The sequence below is a fragment of the Euprymna scolopes genome, chromosome 6 (assembly GCF_053919585.1).
Source record: "Euprymna scolopes isolate OS-2025 chromosome 6, ASM5391958v1, whole genome shotgun sequence".
NCBI classification, from domain to species: domain Eukaryota; kingdom Metazoa; phylum Mollusca; class Cephalopoda; order Sepiida; family Sepiolidae; genus Euprymna; species Euprymna scolopes.
Genome location: NC_136487.1, coordinates 97,116,844 through 97,140,605, shown reverse-complemented (window position 1 = coordinate 97,140,605; position 23,762 = coordinate 97,116,844). Strand labels below are relative to the sequence as shown.

The 23,762-nt window shown below is 28.0% G+C and overlaps 1 protein-coding gene across 4 annotated transcripts in view; it reads right to left on the bottom strand.

The window, feature by feature from the left end:
• LOC145277813 (isocitrate dehydrogenase [NAD] subunit gamma, mitochondrial-like) overlaps positions 1 to 23,762 on the bottom strand; it is a 62,371-nt gene that overhangs the window by 14,601 nt on the left and 24,008 nt on the right. For 2 of the 4 annotated variants that reach the window (XM_080129697.1, XM_080129698.1), the window contains exons 7-13: positions 19,121 to 19,254; positions 17,252 to 17,354; positions 15,434 to 15,580; positions 12,940 to 13,034; positions 10,453 to 10,513; positions 8,677 to 8,765; positions 1,515 to 1,539 (exon numbers count right to left, since the gene is read on the bottom strand). In XM_080129697.1, the coding sequence (XP_079985823.1) occupies positions 1,518 to 1,539; positions 8,677 to 8,765; positions 10,453 to 10,513; positions 12,940 to 13,034; positions 15,434 to 15,580; positions 17,252 to 17,354; positions 19,121 to 19,254 (651 nt within the window). In that variant the 3' untranslated portion in view covers positions 1,515 to 1,517. The remainder of the gene's footprint in view (positions 1 to 1,514; positions 1,540 to 8,676; positions 8,766 to 10,452; positions 10,514 to 12,939; positions 13,035 to 15,433; positions 15,581 to 17,251; positions 17,355 to 19,120; positions 19,255 to 23,762) is intronic. The other 2 variants (XM_080129700.1, XM_080129699.1) reach the window with 1 other exon arrangement.

The following is a 23,762-nucleotide window of genomic DNA, read 5'->3' as shown; positions in this document are numbered from 1 at the left end:
AAAAAGTTTTGTAAACCATCCCAGTATAACATCCACTTATTTCAATGTTCTTTGTTTAATTTTTTTTGCATTTTGTTTAATAAAAAGTTTGTAACTGATTTTTAATTAATTTTTTATTATTTTATAAATCCGTAAAATTTAGAAAACGATTTGTAAAAAAAAATCTGTGAAAGGAAATGTGAATGTATATTATTTTATTTATACTTTGACCAGAAGTAAAGTAAACCATTGTCAAACCAAACTATGTTCTTTTGGTTGTTTCTGATTTCAGGGTGTCTCAAGTTGAAATGATTCCATTAAAATCACCAATATAAAATGATTTTTTAACTACTTTACAAATAAAAGCCATAACTATGAGGAACGTAAATTCTCTGTAGCTAGGATGTCACCCTGCTTCAAAATGTCTCTTGACAAAGGAAATAATTACAAAAGAGTTATTTCCCTTTAAGATTAGAGATTGATTATTTATCCATCTAACAGTTCCCAAATTAATCATTTATCTGAATGAAAATAATTTAACTTAACAAATAACAGAGTAAAACGTGGAAAATTGAGGGGGAATTTTGCCATTATTACAAAATAAAAAAACAAAACAAAACAAAAAAAAACAGATAAAGCAAACATCTATTCAGATTCAACAGTAGACTTGATAACTTTATAGCTTGTTATAGATTTGAAAAAAATCTGTGGTTTAAATTGTTTAAGAAGTAGGAGACAAATCACAGAAAAATAATCTTTCATTTTGCAATGGTAAAGAATTCTTGCAAATAATTTCCATATTCAAATCTAAATCTGGAGAATTTCAAAAACTTATAATCAGAATCTAATGTAAAGATAAGAATATCTGGGAAAATGTTCATGAAAATGCAATTCATAGTTATTATGCGAGGTTGTTCACAGCCAGTAAATAAATACAAGTAAATATATGGGAGAGATATTAAGAAAAGCCATCTTGCAAATGCTGTATTCTGAAAGTTGTTTGAGCCAGACTCAAGCAATGTAGTGAATCAGGAAACCAAGGTTTAGCTGCGACATGAGACACCAGTAAAAAAAAATTAATGATTTTCATGTGTGCAGATATTGGAAGAAGGGATCGTCATGCTGGAAATTAGAGTTTTAAATGACAGTTTAAACAAGGTAGAAATTAAGTAGATAGTGTTGTAACAAGAGGTATCATATTCTAAAAGGCGAATAATTTAATCTTCCTCTGACCGAAACATGTATCCTGAAAATCTATATTTTCTACATAAACGCCTTATATCATTAGTAGTATTGATGATCCTGTCACAGATGAACGATCGCTACCAGATGTAAATCTTGATCAGAAGTCAAAAAGTCAAAAATCATCACCAAAGAAGTCAGACCTAATTAATTGGAGTTGGTCAAACTCAACATAAAGAAAAAGACACTCAAAGAAATATGTGAGAAGAATTAGGAGAACCAATACCAACAAAATGAATCAATAAACAAAACAACAGAATGAAAATAACAAATAGGAATTGTGTTGAGCTGACCTGTTATTCATGTGGACCTACGATGCTGAAAAGTAGAAGACACAATAAAACAAAAATATATACTTGTATATCTGTGTGCAATAATTTTTAAAGTTTATTTCATTTACAAATTCTTAATATTAAAAATGTGTATAAAATTCTTCATTTCCGAATGGCAGAGATTAAATCTTTTGAAAACTTTTTGTTGAAAATTTCTAGTGTTTGCTCAACATGTATTTGTATTTTGTAGAAGGAAAGTTTTTTCCTTGATTTCTCGAGTCCAAATTTATTCAGTATTATGCATGAAAATCATGTTTGAAATGTTGAAATATGCTACAAGAATGGTGATTTTCACAAAATAGTCTTACCACAATGTTGGTTTCTTTGTATCATTCAAGACAAAAAAGTATTAAAACATTTTTTTTTCCCTATTACTACAGAATAACACATCTATTATTTTAACTTCAAAATGTTCTTACTGTCAGTGTTTAGCACACATATATATATACCATTGCCTAAAGATCAATTTCATTCAAATTTTTTAAGAAACTGTTTACACTATCAATCTTTACAATTATCTAATACTTATGTGTTTGGGAAATATATCTAATTTGCATTTATTCATCAATATGTTAATCTTAGGTTTGGATTTAATATTAGATATTAACTAATACAAAAAGATAAATTAACTACTGGACCTAGACATCTCCTTTTCATGTTAATGCTTTCTGTTTAAAAAAAAAAAGAAATGCCAAATTGAGCATAAATTTAATTGACAAAGGAAATACAATCTCATTTTTGATATTATAGGTATATTTAATAACAAAATTAAGTCAGAACTATAAAAAAGTATTTTAAGTTTTTTTAAATATAATAATAGTTCACAATTTATTTGCTCAAAGTGCAGCCATATATGATTTTTTTATGCACAGCATTTGCCCAAAACACATTGAATCGTGTGCTATGTGTGACGAACACACTTACCAGGTCAGAACTATTAAATTAAAATTATTATAATGAAAATGTTTAAAAAATAAAGCATTTCACAGTTCAATTCAGTCAACAGTTGATAAATAGTAAATTAATATTTTTAGATTTATTGTGATTTGGAGATCCTTTCTATTCAAAAGTGACAATATTTTCAGAATAATTAAGCAAAGTTTATTATAAACCATCACGCATCTCCGTTGCCTTTGAACCATATATTATAGTTTTGAGTTTTTTTTCTTTTCTTTTTAAAAACCTTATCGTTTTTCATTCTTAACTTATAAATAAAATAAAATTTCGACTTTGCTGCTTATGGATGCCCAGCATGAACAAAGGCACTGAAATATGATCATAAAACCCTTCATTGGATCCTTCATGAATTGTTATTACGTAAAGGCTGTTTTATCTTGCTAAAGAATGGTTTTCAATTGTATCTCCAGACATAGACATTATAGATAGAAATACCTATTTACTTACCATGCCATGAGAGGCAAAGTTCAGCATAAAGTGTTTTTGTTTTTAATGCGGCCAATATCCAGCTGTGTCCAAGAGGCACTCTGGATGGGACAAAATAAAAAGTATCCCAATCAAGAAGGATTTCTCCATTGACAAAATAGATACTACACTTTGATCCCAACCTGGATAGATTATTAAATATTTCAAAGTATATTAATTATTTTTATTTGAAATGTCCTGTCAAGATGCACTTCAATGTTTCTGGAAAAATGATGTTTGAAAAAGGGTATGGAATTTTAACGAAACAAAAGAAAGCAAACTGATTGAATGAAGAGATGTTCTGCACAAACAGAAATTGTGTCGCAAACAGAAATGAGAATGGATCGATTTTTAAGCAGAGTGCATTCAATCGGTGCATATAAAGGTGAAAAATGTATTTCAGAATGTAAGTGTGAAAGACCAAACTAAAGTATGGATGATAGATTATCCTGACATATCTCTTACGGAGATGTGCGGACGAAGCCAAGGAAAAAGAATTGTTAGAAGAAAAGGAAGTACCAGATTCATGACGGAACTACACACATGCATAAAAAACATGGATGATGGCACTTATTGTTCACAACTAACCCGACAGATTTGCATGAATACATGAAAAATTAAAAAATGAACGGAAATAAAACCGTGGAGATTTTCAGTTGAAACAAAAATGGCAAAAGATATTTCATTTTAGATGACATCAAATTATATTAAGAAAAACACAATCTTCTGCTGAAAAAAAATTCTCATCCTCAATTTTCGTACTTCTTTTGACCTGTCAATTTATATGGCATATCAACATCTATTGCGGGTTAATTTATGAAGAAACAATACCTATTATAATGATTTATTCAAGTCACGCTGCTATTTTATTCGTAGGTAGGAGGTAAGCGTCATACATTTCCCAGCAGAATTTTTGAGCAAGTGAACATAATATGTCCCAAAGAATTTGAGCTTGGCTAGTTTCATAGCTCGCAGTGATGCTAATGATTTATTAGTGGAATATAGGTTTGGTTTGGTTTTATGGCAAATCAACCTTTTTTGCTTTTTGGTTATTTAATACAGAGTTCTGTAATTTGGATTTTTTTTTTTTTTTGGTTGTGGGTTTGATATTTTAACTTATTCAGTAAATCAAGTCAACCATTTTGGATCATAAGGTAATGTTTTTCTGCAAACATGTTGGCCATGTCGTTTTATCGAGTTATTTTGTTATTGTTTATACAGAGATGGTTGAGAGGGGAACTAGTGTTTTTTCTTGATATTTTCTATATCATATTTCCTATGGTTTTGTCGTTGGTGTTCTTCATGATTTTGGACACAAAGTTCTTCCATGGTTGCCATTTGACTTCTTTTATTGATCAGCGTGCTTTAGTTCTGCATATTTTAAAGTTGTTCAAATTCTCAGTAGTTAGTAGGTTGTTGAATTTTCTTAATGCAGCATGTCGTAGCCTGATAGCCTTTTTGCAGTTATCATTACACCAGGGTCAATTATACTTGGTTGATGATTTTGTTTTAGGAATGCATGCCTCAGCTATTGAGATGATGGTATCTGTAAAGTGAGTGATCGTATCTTTCTCATGTTTTCCAAGTAAGACTAAAGTGTTCTAATGTTATGTCACTTCCACCGGTGTCCTCGTGCACTGTTCAGTTGTAATCTATAAAGATACTAGGATCACTTAAAAAGAGGTCAGTTGCTGAGAACGAGTTTGCAGCAGAGTGAATAAAGGTCGTTTTTTTTTGTTATTATATATGCATAAATTGTGGTTGCTGGTAATATTTTCTATAATGATTCCTTTTCTGTCTGTGTCTGAGAATCCCCAACTAACATTATGACTATTAAAGTCGCCTAATAATAAGAGGCGAGGGAGTTGGTTGAGGAGTTTTTCTATTTCAGTTTCATCTATGGGGTTGTTTAGAGGCAGGTAGATGGAGCAGATTGTGGCCGTTCTATGTCGGGTGGTTGTGATGACAATTGCCTTTAAGTTAGTTTGTAGATTTTTTTGGCTTTATGCTGTGGTTTTGTTGATGAGAATGGATGTTCCTCCAGAAGCTCTATTTGGATTATTTGTTGTGTGGTTATAATCAGTGAAGTTATGGAGATTGATATTTTCAGATGGTTTCAAAAAGGTCTCTTATAGGCAAATTATTGTAGGGCAGAGATTGGATATTAGTAGAAGTAATTCATTACGGTTGGCTTTTATACCTCTGCAATTCCATTGGATTATTTTGTATTTGATTTCCTTTTATCTTATTGAGACTAGGGGTGATTGTTTTCTACTATTTTATTATGGGGGGGAGGGGAGTTCTGTCATTTATTTCCATTGCTACCAAGGTTTTAAATTTATTCTGGTCTGTAGTTCTTGCTTTTGATGTGGAGCAGGATCTGTCTTTTTTTAATTTTTCATTTATTTTCTGTTTGGTGGGTGAGAGATTTGATTTTTTTTCCCTTTCCGGGGTGTACAAAGCATTTGTTCATTTGGTTTTGGGATGTTGTTAGTTTCTGTGGTTTTTTATTTGAAAGTTGCGTTCAGTTTTCGAGGTCTGGTGAGATTTTACTTTCGCTGTTTGGGATTTATTTTCAAGTACAGCTTGAGATGATGGTAGTTGCCGTAAGGTGGCCCTTAATGTCTCAACTAGTTTTTGAAGTGTCTTTATTAGGATTGTGATTCCTTTTAGTTGTGTTTTCTATTGTTTTTGGTTGCCCCTGCGTACAATCTAACTGGTTCTGTTGTGGCGGTTGATTCAATGATCTTTCTGGCTTCAGTAAAGTTCATGTTTTTTGTTTTTTTTAATTCATTTATTCTTTTTTCTTTGATCCAGTTTTGGCAGAGAATTAAGTATGCTGGATGATTCTCACCACAGTTTAGACATTTTATGTTTCCTTGGCATTCCGTTTCATAGTGTTCATTACTGCTACATTTTGGGCATAATGTTTTCCTGGTGCAGTATTCCTTATAGTGGACACATTTTTGGCAGTTTAGGCAGCAAAGTGATCTGGAGATATATGTTTCTACTTTAATGTTAATATATCCAATCCTGATTTCAGTTGGTGGGGTGAGAGTATTGAAAGTTAATATGTATGTGTTTATGTTTATGGTTTGTTTTTATTGTAATTCTTTTGATGTCTATAACTTTTTATCTTTTTAGGTTTGTTTTTATTTCTTCTAGGGAGCAATTGTTTAATTCTGGATATTTGATGGCTCCTTTTGAGGTGTTGAGGGTTTTGTGAGAGTAGATTTTGATGTTTATATCATGAAACTTTGTCCATGTTAAAGTTTTTTCTGCACTATTTTTAGAAGATATGTGCACAAGTAAGGTTCTATTTTTCAGTATTTATTTGCTGTGTGTTTATGTTTTTGTTTATAATTTTTTCGGTTAGGAAAGGAGACATTTTGGTTATTTGTGTATTGTCTTGCAATTCTAAGATTATGTACTCATGAAAGATTGTATTTTCATCTTCATAGCTTTTTGTGTTTGAATCTCGATAAGGTCTTTTGATATTTTTATGAAAGCCATATGAAGTATTATTTTCTTTCATCATCCTTGCTCCCCACTCTCCTTGGAGCCCTATATTTGAAAATGATTGGGGGGATGGCCCATTCGCCCAAGCATCTCAAGGATACAAGGATGATATACTCAAACAGTGAGTGTAGTTACTTGTGATGATTTCCTTATTTCCTTGACGTCAGCAAAGTATAATAAAGGGGTTTGTTGTCGGTAGCATCTGGTTTCAATATCTGATTGACCTTTGTCATTGCTATTAGTATGCATTTTTCTTTTGTATACCATCTGTCTAGCTGAAGTAAGAGCCAATGTAGAGTGTTGCAAACTCACAGCCACTTGGATCCGGGTTGTGCAGTGCTCAGCCACCAGGATCCAGTTCTAGAGCATTACGGGTCACCACCTACAGCCAACAGGTTGCCCCATTGAGGGACTTTTACCCTTGTCAGTGAGGCATTCAGTGTATTCTTGAGCCTTGGTGACAGTGCCTTTAAATGTGTAAAGGTTTTGTTTCAAGCATTTTTTTGTGATGTTTGTTTTAGTCATTTTGTTTCATAGTACATCAACCTGTTTGGGCTATTCATGTTGCATCCAGTCATTTTGTAGAAGGTTTTTATTTTTCAAGTTCCTTATAAAAGTGAAGGGGGGAGAAAAAGGAAAAGGAGAAAAAGGTGGGGCTGTTGCTTTTGTTTTTGCAAAACATAATTAAAAAGCATCAATGTTAGGTGTATTTCGTCTCAGGAAGCCAAAATCTTTAGACAGCTTGATCTGGTAGCACCAGGAAATATAGGACCACAGTTTCCAAAAAAAGTAATCCTCTATACATTGTAGCCTACATTCAAAGACTGGCATTATTTCAGAAACTAAGAAGGTTGGCGGGGGGAGAACTTGACTATTAGACAGAGTTGTAAAATTAAGTAGGCAGAAGAAAAAAAACGGTAGAAATGGGAATGATGAATTTTGAGGTGATGGAGTTAGGTAAAGACAAGCACTTTGATCAAACATGTCTGAAGCAGTTTAGTGTCATGTATAGGATAGTTACTCAAATCAAAATAAATAAACGTCTACAAACCAAATTTTAGAGGCAGAGATGATCAGGTTTATATAAAATCTAGCACAACCGTTTTAGATTAATGATCATTCTTAAAGCAGAAGTTCAATTTAATTTTAGCTCATGCATATCACACACTGCTGAAATTGCAAAAATCTGTTAAAATCCGATAAATTGTGAATTAATATGTTGTGTATAACCATACATCAGAGAACAAATGTATAAATGTTTAACAACTTGTTTTATTTTGCTTCTATCATCATTTAACACATAACAATTATTATTTTTAGTTTTGCCAATATATTCAGAGTTTTAATATTAAATAAGATTATATATATATATATATATATATATATATATATATATATATAATCATCCACATGCTTATATTTTGATATAAGTTTTGTTCTTTTGTTAAATTATTTGTATTATGGTATTGTAATATAACAAACTTTTCTTCCAGGCATATTTTTCATATCTTTTCTTGGCACTTGTACAGTTTAATCAAGACATTAAAAAATGAAAATATCGAAAAAAGGTTATATTTTACGTATCCATTTTGAACTGAAGATCTCCGAAAAAAAGTGTTATTTAATTTGATCAAGTAGTTTTTTTTACAGCGGAAAAACCCGTTTTTATGACAGCATGTTGAAGGCAGACATCTTGGAATTTTTCTTAATTTTTGTTTGAAGAACACGCCACAGGAGATAACTCCAGTTAAAGCGTCGACACTCCCTTCTCATCTTTAATACTAGCATTTCTTCCTAAAAATCGAACCTTTTGTTCAGTATCGTAACAAATTGTTTTTCATTGTAAAGCAAAAACTACTCGATGAAATTAAGTGAAATTTTTTTCTGGAGAACTTCATTCCATAACAGATACGGACAATTTAAACTTTTTCCGATATTTTCATTTTTTAATGTCTTCATTAAACTGTACAAGTACCCTTTTCCTTTGTAAGATTTGCCACTTTTATATTAATGGTGTCTGATTGCATCTTTAACATTTCACACACATGCAACAATATAGAGGTCAACATTATAGGCCCATTAGCATTTACATCAGTTGAAATAAAAGAGAAAACATTTTTTGTCGAACACAACATGATAAAGATAAAAAAAAAGGGGGGGGGGGAATAAGTTTGTTTCTTACCAGCTTTTTGCTTTGGGTTTCAGATCATCAATAATTGCTTGGATAATTTCACTTGAAGTTGCTGTACCTCCAATATCTGGAGTGTGCACCTATTGAAAAGACATACACAAAATTTATCAAAAGATAAATGTGAGCTGCGGGTGTTTTAGGGTTAAAGAGTAACTGTATCAACTAGACGTTAGTAGGTTTATATTTATCAATAGTAATGTTGGTTACTTTAAATTGTGTTTGCTATTTTGCTTTTTCATACTTGGTTTGAGTTAATTTGGCACAGAGGAAAGTAGGGTGATCAGCTAATTCAGTTGAGTATGGCGGAGTATGGTAGATTTGGAAATGGAATAAGAAATCATTACAAATTTACTTTTAATTAAGGAATCATTTTTATTGTTAACTAGCAGTTCAGCCTGGCTTTGCTTGGGCCCCATGTACTATTCATAACTTTATGTGCATATATATATATATATATATATATATATATATATATATATATATATATATATATATATTAAAAAGTTTGACTCCTGTCCAGGTAACCTACACCTAAAATTTAGAGTGTTTAGACCCAAAATTGGCAAAGAAGTTTGGTAGAATCTGCAAAGTCTTTAAACTTTGACCAAATTTTCGCCCAAAATTGATTAAAAAGCTTGTTGCATGTTTAAATACCCGTTACGTAAAATTTCAAATGTTTAGACCAAAAATTGGCTGAGTAGGTTTGCTAGAGACCGCTAAGAACTTTTAAACTTTGACCCCTTGGCAGCCAAATTTTCAGCCAAAAACCAATTAAAAAGCTTGCTCTATGCCTAAATACATTTTATCTAAAATTTCAAATGTTTAGACCAAAAACTGGCTGAGTAATTTGGTAGAGAGCACAGAGATCAAATTTTTAAAAACTTTGACCCCAATTTTGACCCCATAACATTTGTTTTGGGCTCAAATCAAATTAAAGAGTTTGATCTATGTCCAAGTAACCTACATCTAAAATTTCGAGTGTTTAGGCCAAAAATTAGTGGAGGAGTTTGGTAGAGTTTTCAAAGGTCAAAGCATTGAACTTTAACCCTTTGACAGCTAAATTTCTGGCCGAAAACCGATTAAAAAGATTTTCCCAAATCTCAATACCCCGTTATGTCAAATCTCAAGTCTGTAGACTGAAAAGTGACAGAGTAGTTTGGTAGAGAAATGTACACACACAGACACTTTCACTTTTATAGATAAGTTCAAAAATATCTTTGTTAAAACTGAAGCAGGTTCTTCAGGTGCATTGGCAAATGTCACAAAGATGCATCTTAAACATCAATCAGAATCTTAAGTACAGAAAAAAAAAAGTATGAATGATGTTTTCTTTTATAGAAATTAATATCTTTTTCAAAGCTTTTTTAGTCAGATTATCAGGCAAAATCACTAATGAGGATTTATATATATATAAAAAAAGAAAAACGGGATATGGTTGTGTTATAACATTTGGAAAATAACACCCTATTTTCAACCCCTGTCAAGCAATGAAGGTTTAGGCTAAAAGAAAAAAAAAAGACAGCTAGATTGTGGATGACAACTTAAAAAAAAAAATCTAAATGAGGAAAAAATAATTTGACTGCATATCAATTCATCAATAGAATACAATTTATGTAATTGTGTAAATTTTAATGTAATAGTTGTACAATGTACACACGTTCTTCAACTATAACAGACATATAACATATATTGGCTATTTTTTAATGTGTGAGAGAATAAAAAAACAAACAGAATTAAATGATTGAAAAAATAACGGATATTACTTACTTTCTTATGTGATAAAACATTCATCACAGACTCTCGGATTAAAGTGGCATGTTGGTCATGACTGAAAAGTAAAGAGAAATCACAATTTAGTAATTTCCTATCAGTAGAGCCATCATCAGCTGCGCCTACAAACCTAACATATCCCATTAAAACCGTATGGCCATTTCTTTAAAACTTGCATTTTATAATAGTCATTATTTCTTTGCAAAGACTTCCTACTTATGAACACATTATTGTGAGACTGCTTCCCTGATGATTACAACTTGGTCATCTTCAAATGTAAACAAATTTTTGTCATAATCTACCCACATAATTATTTGATAATTTGTAAAAAAGAATTTGTTGACATCAAATGCAGTTCATACGACTGATAATATTACTACTTTTACAGTGTTTCTCATCTTTGGCCGACAATCATCCCATCTCACTAACTCTTATCCTTGAGTGACACTTGGCCAAAGTGGTTACCATAATCTCTACTTATATATAAAAGACACTGTGTGCATGTGTGTGTGTGTGTGTGTTCGTTCCCTATAAATTCTGAAGTGGCTGGGCCGACTTTTTAAAATTTTATGTAAATATACTTTATATATTTAGGAAAGTTCTTAGATAGGTTTTGTATTGAAATGCGTCTGATAAGTGTTTAAAATCTGATGAAAAAAGGAATGGTCTGATTTGACCAAAGTTAACACCTTACACAGCCTAACATCACAAGTGCATTTGAGAAGTTTTATTACCACACATGCCGAAAGGCCCAACATATAAAATCAACAATAGGTTCTTTGATATAACAGGGGCATGTTCGAAATAAATGTTTCCGTTTAGAGCACAATTGGACCATGATACTTGATGTTTGAGTTTTAAACTTTAATCAAGTCATTATATAAAAATAATTTTATAAAATGAACAGTAAATTCTCTAAAGTACAATGTAGACTACAAAGTATCGTGGACTAAATAACTGAGAGCAGGCATGTGAAACTTCCTCTCAGTGCACTGTGGTGAGTCCCTGACTAGAGCAGGCAAACAATTGATTGGATTGAAAATTTCATTAATTTTGATAGCAAAGCAATGGAAGTGTGGAACATTCGTTGATTCTCATTCAATCCCGAGCAATGTTGGGTTTCCGTGTTAGTAGTAAAAGAAATGTGAAGAAGATAAGCATGCAGGCCTGACTTGACAAACTTTTTCGATTCGAAATTAACATTAACAGCTTTTTGCGATGACAATGAAAATGGGAAAATCAAACTCTTCTTTTTATTAAAGTTACATCTTGACATGATTGTACAACAAAACCAAACAATAATCTGTTTTAAAAATTTTTTTCATTCTTAAAATCTGATTAATAAAAAATTGATTTATCAAATTATAAAATTTAAAACAAAAATTATACAAAATTTTAATTTTTCAGACTTGAGAAAATTTAAATAAATAAATTTAAATAAATAAATAAATAAATTTAATAAATAATAAATAAATAAATTTAAATAAATAAATAAATTCAAAAATCTATAATAAAATACAAACTTTTATAATTTGCATAGATTTGTAATTTAAGATGAAGCAAAAACAGTTTTGATGAATTAATTGCAAAAAATGAAGAATGGCCAGAGAATTTGTCGTCTAATGTTTTGTCTGAATTGCAACTATTTGGACCTTTTAGAAAATGCAAGTAAAACTGATTTTCAGTCAACTCTGATAAAATGGAAAAAAACAAACAAACTTACACAACTACATCAATCATGAGGACAGCACTGAATACAAATCTAATATTTTCATTTTTTAAAAATCTATTGCTATTTTGTTAATTTTATATTTGAAAATAAAAAGGCGAATGTTTTATAGTCTTAATTTCTTGGTGTTTTTTTAGTTTCATTCTCTTCCATAAAGAAAAACATCTGATGTGTAATATGCTTATTCACATTTGTTTGCACATTATGCTCATTTCAAAAACATGATTGTCTGATTGCCAAAGATGTAATTGAAAATAAAATGGTGTTGCCATGGTAAAAATTTCCAACTGCACCAATTTAAGAATGAATTGTTCTCAAATAAAATTCTGTCATCTCATCAACAACCATTTTTACAACACTTATTTTTACAGAAGAATCTTTATTTCTTACTATCATTAAAGCTTACATACATTTATTTTTTCATCAAAATAATAACAGCATTTTATAATTATACATACAATAATTGAAATTTACACACAGTCCAGATAGTAAAAGATTGACTAGAAAATTTGCTTGATTTTATGAATAGAGAACACATTTTTAGGATAATAGAAAAAAAAATATCTTAACTACCTTTGCTTTATTTATTTCCTTTTCAAATTCATGAATGATGGTCTTAAAAATAGCAAACACCAAAATTTGCAAATTGAAAAGTACAAATTCAGTTCAAAAATTCTTTTGTAAATTTAAAGTTCTAAGAAGGACAATATATCTTATTAAAAAGTGGAGGGAAAAAGCAAAGATAAAGTCCTTACCCAAGGTAATCCAACATATCACAACTAGCAAACAACATTCCTGTAGGATTAGCAATATTTTTTCCTTGAATTGAACGGCCAGAGTTGCGAGTTCCCTGTGTAAAAATTTTAAAAAGTAATAAAAAGTTTAGTCATCTTTTTATGTGAGAAATTCTGCCAAAAAATTTCCATTTCCATAAATCACCCTTTCCCTTTTCGAAGCTTACAAAAAAGAAATAAGTTCATGGATTCATAAAAACTGATACAAATAATCCAAACATTTTTATTAATGAGTTTAGAGTTATTAAAAGCACAGAATTAATGAAATGGATGAAAGATTTAAAGATGCATAAAATTATAGGCTGCGCTAAATCTATAATATAAATCTCAAAAAAATCTTTTCAAAGTCATGTTTTAGTTTGAGAACAATACACTTCATAGTACACATAAAATTTTATGCTTCAAGTTCTTAATATCTTCAAATATTTATTCATGGTGTTTGATTTGGTTATTCTTTGTGTAGAGGAATAAATGTAGTTTCATTTCATACTCAGGATAAATTATATTTAAATTATACCTGGAACCTTGACAGTTCCGACCAAGGAGTAATTGTAACTAAAGCAGTGACAGAAATAAGAAAGAACTCAAAGAATTGCATATTTCATTAATGTTTTGTGACCAAACCAAGGTTACACATCTAATAAATAAATAAATCTATAACATTTTAAAAATATATAAATGTTTGCATGGCTATTTGGATAACAGTTTTCCCTACTCTTCTCAATGTTGATTCAAACAAATGACACAAATTTGAATGACTCTATAAAATATCTTATTTTTTTTTTTTTAAGCAGCAAAATATGTATAAAAAAAGAGGAAAATAATGCTTAACATTTAGAAAGGAGAGTGTAAGTGCAGAAGTCTCTGGTGGAATTGCAGACCAATTGCTATGAATTAACACATGGGTCACCTTCAAGTTCTTGAACGAGGTTATGAAACTTGCATGTCTAGTAGTGCTGTATTAATAATACCATTCTCTCATGTGGCTTGAAGAGGTGTATTGGTTATGGTGCTTGGAGTCACATGAAAGAAACTTAGTGGATAGGTTAGGGAAAAAAAGTGCTTAGCAATCCATGGATGGATGCAACTGCCAGCAACCAAAGGTGATATCTTTACACAAAGCTCCAAATATTAGATATTTACTTCCTTGTTTTAAAAAAGAAGCAAAATTGTAATCACATAATTATTTTAAATTTTTATATAATATCACAAAATCAATAATTGTTCACTGCTTAAAGCTACGAAAATATGGACTTCCTTGTCCACAAAAGTAAGTGAAATCTCAATCACATCGCCATGCTGATAGTATTATTGTTATTATTACTTATAAAAACAAAAAAAAGTGACAAAAATCAATGATTTCCAACTAATGAAAGCCAAGAAAAAGATGGACCTCCTTGGTTTTAAATAGGAGCAAAATTCCAGCCATGTCTCCATGTTTTTGGTGTTATTATTATTATTATTACTATTGTAATTATTATTATTATTATTATTATTATAATTGTAATTATTATTATTATTATTGTATTATTATTATTATTATTATTATTATTATTATTGTTATTATTGTAATTATTATTATTGTAATTATTATTATTATTATAATTATTATTATTATTGTAATTATTATTATTATTATTATTATTATTATTATTAAGAAAAAGGTTTTTAAAAATATTCACAGTATGAAGATGTATTTGAAATTTTGCTTCTATTTAAAAACAAGGAAGTATTTGTTTTTAGGGGGGGGGGTTGAGTGGTTGAAGATTGTTAATTTCAAAAACGTTGACTATATTTTTTTTATATATAATTGTGAAATAAAAAAATAAAAACAAGATATACTGAGGTACAATCTTGTTTAGACTCCTGCTTATGGTTGGACATCTAAAAACCAATGTTTTTTTTTCTTTCCTTTTAAATATTTAAAAATATTCTTTTCAATTTGAAATTAAAGTAGATGAGAACTTTTTGATAATCTTTATCCTTTTTCAATCATGAAATGAATTGTATCTGGTCACCACAAGTGTGCACAACAGTTAAAAAATATTCTATACTTCCAACTGCTTTTTATCATTGCAGGTATGCGTTATGTCTAGTTTGGTTATGGATGCAATTTTTAATTTGGATTATCCACACATGAGATTGTGCACAACGTTTAAGAAAGAAAGAACAAAAACAAGATAGACCATATTGCAACTCACTGTTTTTTTTTTTTTTTTTATACTACATTTTTGATTGCAATAAATATTCTATGAATAATAATAAAAATAATTGAATGAACATTTATAAAAGTTACATTAATATAAGAAATACTCATAAAGTTGTCAGATGATAATAGAATAGAGAGATTATGATATAGGAATTTGGATTCGAGGTTTCTTTTAAAATAAGAGAAAAAAGAAATGTTGATGTAGATGAGTAGAAATGCTGACAAGGCATGAAGAATGCTGCTTACCGTTTCAAAAATAGCATAATTATCACCAACATTCATTCCAGACGTCAGACCAGCTCCACCAACCATTCCAGCAGCAACATTGCTAAGGATATTGCCATAAAGATTCGGCAGAACAAGAACATCAAACTGTTGTGGATTAGATACCATCTGGAAAAACAGATTTGGGAGAAAAAGGCATCAAACGAGTAATTTAAGAAAAACAAGATAAATCACACAAAAAAATTATTTTTACAGTTTTGTGTTTTAAGCATACTTTGTGTTTCTGTGTGAGGATGTCTTTTTGTTTTCTCTATTTGCTAGAAGATAAAGTTTCTGCCATTCATTTGTTACTCTGGAATTTACAGTAATTTATAAAAGAAATTCAAGTATCCTTTCATATTTGTTTTTCTGATAAGAAAAATTTATAAGTGCCACTTTCGCTTGTTATCTAATTTGGTATGTGATGTGTACTTCATATTGTGATCAGCATGGTAGAAGAGCAAGGAAAACACTTCTAAACGATTTTGAAAGAATGCGTGGATACCAAATTTGAAACTTTAACATTTCAAGAAGAGAGCATGTAACACTTAAACCAATTATTCAACAAGAAGTCACTGAAGGCTCAGTAATCTATTCCAACAAATGGAAAGCTTACACTAATTTAAATAATTTTTCTATTTTTGTCATTTTCATTTCATGGATTCACATGAAAGATTTGTGTGAAAAAAAAAAAAAAAAAAAAAAAAAAAACACCCGCCGAAAGGTGTATGTCATAGATGTATGTTTTTGTCAATAACAAGTCAAAGTGGTACTGACTTATGTTATTTACAGTTGAATAGTGGTGTTCTAATTTTCATTTTTATTGCTTTCTGATCCATTCAGGAATTTCACACAAGCATCTTTATTTATCAGGTGTGGGGGGAGGGTAGAGATGCAGTAAAATATTTATATGGAATAAGAACAATCTTACTGTACCTCGACACTCTCGACAGATTAAATAAAAGGTGCTTGTTTAAAATTCCTGAAACGTTTCACTAACCCAAACCAGAGATTGAACTCTTAATAATTCCTACAAGTATTATTTTTTTTATTCATGAAAACATGTGTCCTCGGACTAGGGGACATTCCAGTGGTAAATGTTTAGAACCTTAACCCTAATACTGACTTTTATTCATCCATTGCTAATACTTACTTGTAGATATTTTGTTTTTCTTTCTGATTTGCAAAATGTGTTACATTACCCCACCCACATTAATTGGTAGCGAAAGTTTGTATGTCACAAACAGCATAATAGTTCTGTATAAAATAAAACCATAACTTGTATCTTTAAATGCTCACTCACAACAATCCTCCTTAACTAAAGACTTCTCACTCTGGAATCAAAGTCAGGCCCAAGCAAATAGGATTGGATAGAAGATTGGATTTTATTTTGAGTGTCAACATTACTTACATCTTGCTAGCAACAGGGGAAAAGAAAGATTGAGGCCTTGGGACCTTGTCCTTAATTTTTCGTTTACCATTGATTCTTGATTCTACTCTTCAAATTTTATTTGACATCATTTCCTCTAATTAACCATTGAAAAACGACCCCAAAAAGCTAACCATCTGAATCCTGTCTGACCTTACATCCTGCCTATGTGCTCATATTTCCTCTACCGATTTAAATTTCCAAATGAGTACTTTCTGAAGTAGACTTTAACAAATGGTGACATTAGAAAGACAAGTTATTCCTCAGAACAACACGTAAAGAGGTGCTAATATATTCAAGTGAGTATACAAATCATAAACAATTATACATTTTTCTATGTTGTTCCGTCAGTTAATGATGCTGCTACTTACCTGCATGCAAGCATTGTCCACGATCATGTTATTGAACTCAATGTCTGGGTATCGTTCAGACACCTTTCGGCAGCACTCTAAGAACAGGCCATCAGCAAGTTTCCTAGAATAAAAGAAATATATTCAATCCATAAATACATTTAAATTTTTTATTTTTAAATTACTAAAAAATTTATAGTAATTACACATTTTTATTTAAAGTTTAAAAAAATTCCATACATAAAACAATAACGGATACATAATCTGAAGCATTGTTAAAAAGATGGATGAATTCTTGAAATCTTGTGGAAAAAGAGACAAAGTATAAACAATTATGAATGTATGATTTTCAGCATTTGAGGACTTGAAAATATAAGCAGAGATAGTTTAATCCACATGGAATAAACATTAAAATAATATAAACAAATAATAAACATTAAAATAATATAAACAAATAATAAACATTAAAATAATATAAACAAATAATAAACATTAAAATAATATAAACAAATAAAAAACACCAACAAAGAAAAAAGCAAAAAGAGCAACTATCACTCTTCAAAAAGTTACCAATCTTTAGTGTAGATCAGACGAAAGTTGATATCTACACATTTCAAAAAAATTTCCTATAAATATTTTCAGGGAAAATGTTACATTTCCAGTTTGGTCTTCTGAAAAATTAATAAGCATTTCTTGTGATTTCATTCTCTTTTCTTTTAAAACTCAGAAAATGATTATCAACATGGTTTATTGTGAGTTGTGATCAATTCTGTTCATTGAACTGCATTAATAGACTTGAGAAGAAGAGATGACTCAATCAGGAAACACTAGAGTAAAATAAACCGATTATTTAATCAAGAAAAAATCCTGATGCACCTGATGATCCTTTAGACAGGTGGAGATTGTTATTGTGGTCAGTTCACAAAGAGAAAAAAGTGACTTTAAAATATCCATTGTTTTCTTGACATAAAATGCTTGAGGAATAAAACTAGAAGACTAATTGGTTATTATCAGCTAACATAACTTCCAGTGTGTCTCTACTGGAAGCGGTGACAAGGCAAATCAGTTCCTTCACTTTTCTTGTTCTCAGTATTTCTATTGTAAAGCGATTTATTGAAATAAAATATAAGAAAAAGACATTATTGAAAAGTATACAATAAAAATTAATAAAATTATAGAGATAAAAAATATCACAATTAGTCTTTATTTGCACTTGTAATAATAAAATTAGAAAATAGTTTTTATAAGAAATATATGTTTATGAAATTATAAAAATAAAATTACTGAAATCAAAATAATTCTGCAAAAAAAAAAACCAAACTAATTTCAATAATTCTTATTTAAAATAAGACTAAAAAAACTTTTCAATGATTATTAACTAAAAACAGAATGATCGGAAAAAACATAATAAAAAAGAATACGTGCGCAGAGGAGATATAAATGTGAAAGAAAAAAGCGAAGGAACTGATTTGCCTTATCATCACTCCCAATAGCAGACACACCGAAAGTTAGGAAGTATGTTAGCTGACTATTACCGACAAATTCAAAGCTTACCTAATTCTAGAAACTCTTGCAATGTCTTCTATGACAAATGCAAAGTATTGGCTTCGTTTTTTGTCCTGGAATTTGTGGATATTGCACAGGAGATGATACTCTCTGGGTTGCTACTCTTAAGAAGGTACCTCAATGTCATGTATGTCAGCAAAGTTGAAAAGTTGGTCTTTAAAGGGCATTGGAAGGATTCAAATATTTAATTCTCAATCATCTTAGAATCAATGCAAAATTTCAAAGTTGTTTTCATTATTTTTTTTCCTGCCTATCTGCTACCAAAAATAGAACCAGTCAAATTTAGTGGATTAATATTTAAAATGTCAATCATTTTCTACTCACATGATATTCGCTTTGTGGATAGCAGTAACTTTTTTGCGGTCATGACGGACAGCATAGTCAAAGGCATATTCAGCAATTTTTGTAGATTTTTGGGCTGTAATGATTTTTAAACTTTCAACAACACCAGACACATTCTGAAGAATAAATTTGAAAAAATAATAAATGTTCAGTATTCTTTTATTTTAAGGCCATAAAAGATTTTAAAATTATCTATCCTTTGTTTTGATAAAATCTTTTACAAAGGATTAATTCTTAAATTTTAATTTCAATCAATTAGCTTTCTACTAAAAAAAAAAAAAAAAAAATGGATTAAACTAAAATAGTTAAATTATGAATAAATTAATTTTGCATCTAAAATTGAAATTTTACGATTTCATTCTCTAAAATATTTACTTTTTATTTTACTACATAATGCATCAAAAATGATTATTTTATTTATTTTATTTGATATTGCACAAACTGATTAGTACGAAACATATGATACAAAGATTTTTTTAAATGACAAAAGAAAGCAGCATAAATCATTTGAATTTACTTTGAAATATTCATCAAGTTCAGTGCCAATATCACCAAGAAAGCTGTTATCTTTTTATACATTTCAGAAAGACGTTTCACAGAGTGTGCCACACTTTACTATAAGTGAACAAAAGTTAATCCAAAGCATCAAATAAAATATGTATACAAAAGCTATAGTGCATTATATCAGTCAGAATTAGTCGAGGCATTCTCCTGTTTTTTACACTGTTCAACTTCCTTTTGATTATCATGAAGAGCATTTTGTAATATTAGAGCACAGATTATCAAAAGCCTATACTTTATCAATGACATTAATGGCCTGGTCAGAAGGAACTTTCCAATTTAGTGAATAACTTGAATAGAACGTTTTCCAGTTATGCTATAACAGCTTTGAACCAATTAAGAGCAAATCAGACTTAACAGACATAACGAAAGACTTATGCAGTTCAAAATGAAGTCATCAGTAAAAAGGGTTTTAAGATTGAAATTTTAATAAACACAGACGATTGGAAAAACTGAGCTAATTTGGAGAGATAAAAATATCTCCACCTGTTGGCAATCCCCATCTTCATTTAAACATCTGAATCATTGAGCTTGGGGCATCTGAGCTGCAGAGAAGAGGCAGTTAAGATATTTCAAAAGAATTCTTGAAATCTCTGGCAGATAGTGTATTACGAATGAGGAAGTTTGCAACACCATTGGGCAACATATGAACTATGAACATCTGTCCATAAAGAAGAGGAAGCTGGGATGGTGCAGGCTTGTAACAAAATTGAACTGAACTTCAAGATTATCATCTGAGGAATAGTAGAGGGAATGAAAGGGTAGAAGACATCCAAACATGGATATATGGCATCGGTGAATGGACTGGAAAGAACTTGGGTAATTGCCCACTAGAACAAGATTTCAACAATTCTCTAATCTTTATTAAACTGCAACCGATTTTTATCGTGATACGTAATGGTTTAGTGAATATAATTAGAAATAAAAAAATGAATAATCATATTAGACGAACCAAAATAAATTTTTGTTATAAAATTTTTGATTCTTCAACTCTTAATAACTGAAGTTGTATGCAATGTTTAAAATAAAATAAAAGATTTCTTTCAACTTTGCATAAATTGTTCTATAATATCAGTTTATAATTAACGTTTATTCATTTTTAATATCAGTTTATAATTAACGTTTATTCATTTTTTTATCAGTTTATAATTAACGTTTATTCATTTTTGATATCAGTTTATAATCAACGTTTATTCATTTTTAATATCAGTTTATAATTAATGTTTATTCATTTTTAATATCAGTTTATAATTAACGTTTATTCATTTTTAATATCAGTTTATAATTAATGTTTATTCATTTTTAATATCAGTTTATAATTAACGTTTATTCATTTTTAATATCAGTTTATAATTAATGTTTATTCATTTTTTTATCAGTTTATAATTAACGTTTATTCATTTTTAATATCAGTTTATAATTAATGTTTATTCATTTTTAATATCAGTTTATAATTAACGTTTATTCATTTTTAATATCAGTTTATAATTAATGTTTATTCATTTTTAATATCAGTTTATAATTAATGTTTATTCATTTTTTTATCAGTTTATAATTAACGCTTATTCATTTTTAATATCAGTTTATAATTAACGTTTATTCATTTTTAATATCAGTTTATAATTAACGTTTATTCATTTTTAATATCAGTTTATAATTAACGTTTATTCATTTTTAATATCAGTTTATAATTAACGTTTATTCATTTTTAATATCAGTTTATAATTAACGTTTATTCATTTTTAATATCAGTTTATAATTAACGTTTATTCATTATAATATCAGTTTATAATTAATGTTTATTCATTATAATATCAGTTTATAATTAATGTTTATTCATTTTTAATATCAGTTTATAATTAACGTTTATTCATTTTTAATATCAGTTTATAATTAATGTTTATTCATTTTTAATATCAGTTTATAATTAATGTTTATTCATTTTTTTATCAGTTTATAATTAACGTTTATTCATTTTTAATATCAGTTTATAATTAACGTTTATTCATTTTTAATATCAGTTTATAATTAACGTTTATTCATTTTTTTATCAGTTTATAATTAACGTTTATTAATTTTTTTATCAGTTTATAATTAACGTTTATTCATTTTTAATATCAGTTTATAATCAACGTTTATTCATTTTTAATATCAGTTTATAATTAATGTTTATTCATTTTTAATATCAGTTTATAATTAACGTTTATTCATTTTTTTATCAGTTTATAATTAACGTTTATTCATTTTTAATATCAGTTTATAATTAATGTTTATTCATTTTTAATATCAGTTTATAATTAACGTTTATTCATTTTTAATATCAGTTTATAATTAATGTTTATTCATTTTTAATATCAGTTTATAATTAATGTTTATTCATTTTTTTATCAGTTTATAATTAACGTTTATTCATTTTTAATATCAGTTTATAATTAACGTTTATTCATTTTTAATATCAGTTTATAATTAACGTTTATTCATTTTTGATATCAGTTTATAATTAACGTTTATTCATTTTTTTATCAGTTTATAATTAACGTTTATTCATTTTTAATATCAGTTTATAATTAACGTTTATTAGTTTTTAATATGAGTTTATAATTAATGTTTATTCATTTTTTAATATCAGTTTATAATTAATGCTTATTCATTTTTAATATCAGTTTATAATTAACGTTTATTCATTTTTAATATCAGTTTATAATTAACGTTTATTCATTTTTAATATCAGTTTATAATTAATGTTTATTCATTTTTGATATCAGTTTATAATTAATGTTTATTCATTTTTAATATCAGTTTATAATAATTGTTTATTCATTTTTGATATCAGTTTATAATTAATGTTTATTCATTTCTAATATCAGTTTATAATTAACGTTTATTCATTTTTAATATCAGTTTATAATTAATGTTTATTCATTTTTAATATCAGTTTATAATTAATGTTTATTCATTTTTAATATCAGTTTATAATTAATGTTTATTCATTTTTGATATCAGTTTATAATTAATGTTTATTCATTTTTAATATCAGTTTATAATTAACGTTTATTCATTTTTGATATCAGTTCATAATTAACGTTTATTCATTTTTTTATCAGTTTATAATTAACGTTTATTCATTTTTAATATCAGTTTATAATTAACGTTTATTCATTTTTTATATCAGTTTATAATTAATGTTTATTCATTTTTAATATCAGTTTATAATTAATGTTTATTCATTTTTAATATCAGTTTATAATTAATGTTTATTCATTTTTGATATCAGTTTATAATTAATGTTTATTCATTTTTTATATCAGTTTATAATTAACGTTTATTCATTTTTAATATCAGTTTATAATTAACGTTTATTAATTTTTTTATCAGTTTATAATTAATGTTTATTCATTTTTAATATCAGTTTATAATTAACGTTTATTCATTTTTTTATCAGTTTATAATTAATGTTTATTCATTTTTAATATCAGTTTATAATTAATGTTTATTCATTTATAATATCAGTTTATAAATAATGTTTATTCATTTTTAATATCAGTTTATCATTAATGTTTATTCATTTTTATATCAGTTTATAATTAACGTTTATTCATTTTTTATATCAGTTTATAATTAACGTTTATTCATTTTTAATATCAGTTTATAATTAATGTTTATTCATTTTTAATATCAGTTTATAATTAATGTTTATTCATTTTTTATATCAGTTTATAATTAACGTTTATTCATTTTTAATATCAGTTTATAATTAACGTTTATTCATTTTTTATATCAGTTTATAATTAACGTTTATTCATTTTTAATATCAGTTTATAATTAATGTTTATTCATTTTTTATATCAGTTTATAATTAATGTTTATTCATTTTTAATATCAGTTTATAATTAATGTTTATTCATTTTTTATATCAGTTTATAATTAACGTTTATTCATTTTTAATATCAGTTTATAATTAATGTTTATTCATTTTTTATATCAGTTTATAATTAACGTTTATTCATTTTTAATATCAGTTTATAATTAACGTTTATTCATTTTTTATATCAGTTTATAATTA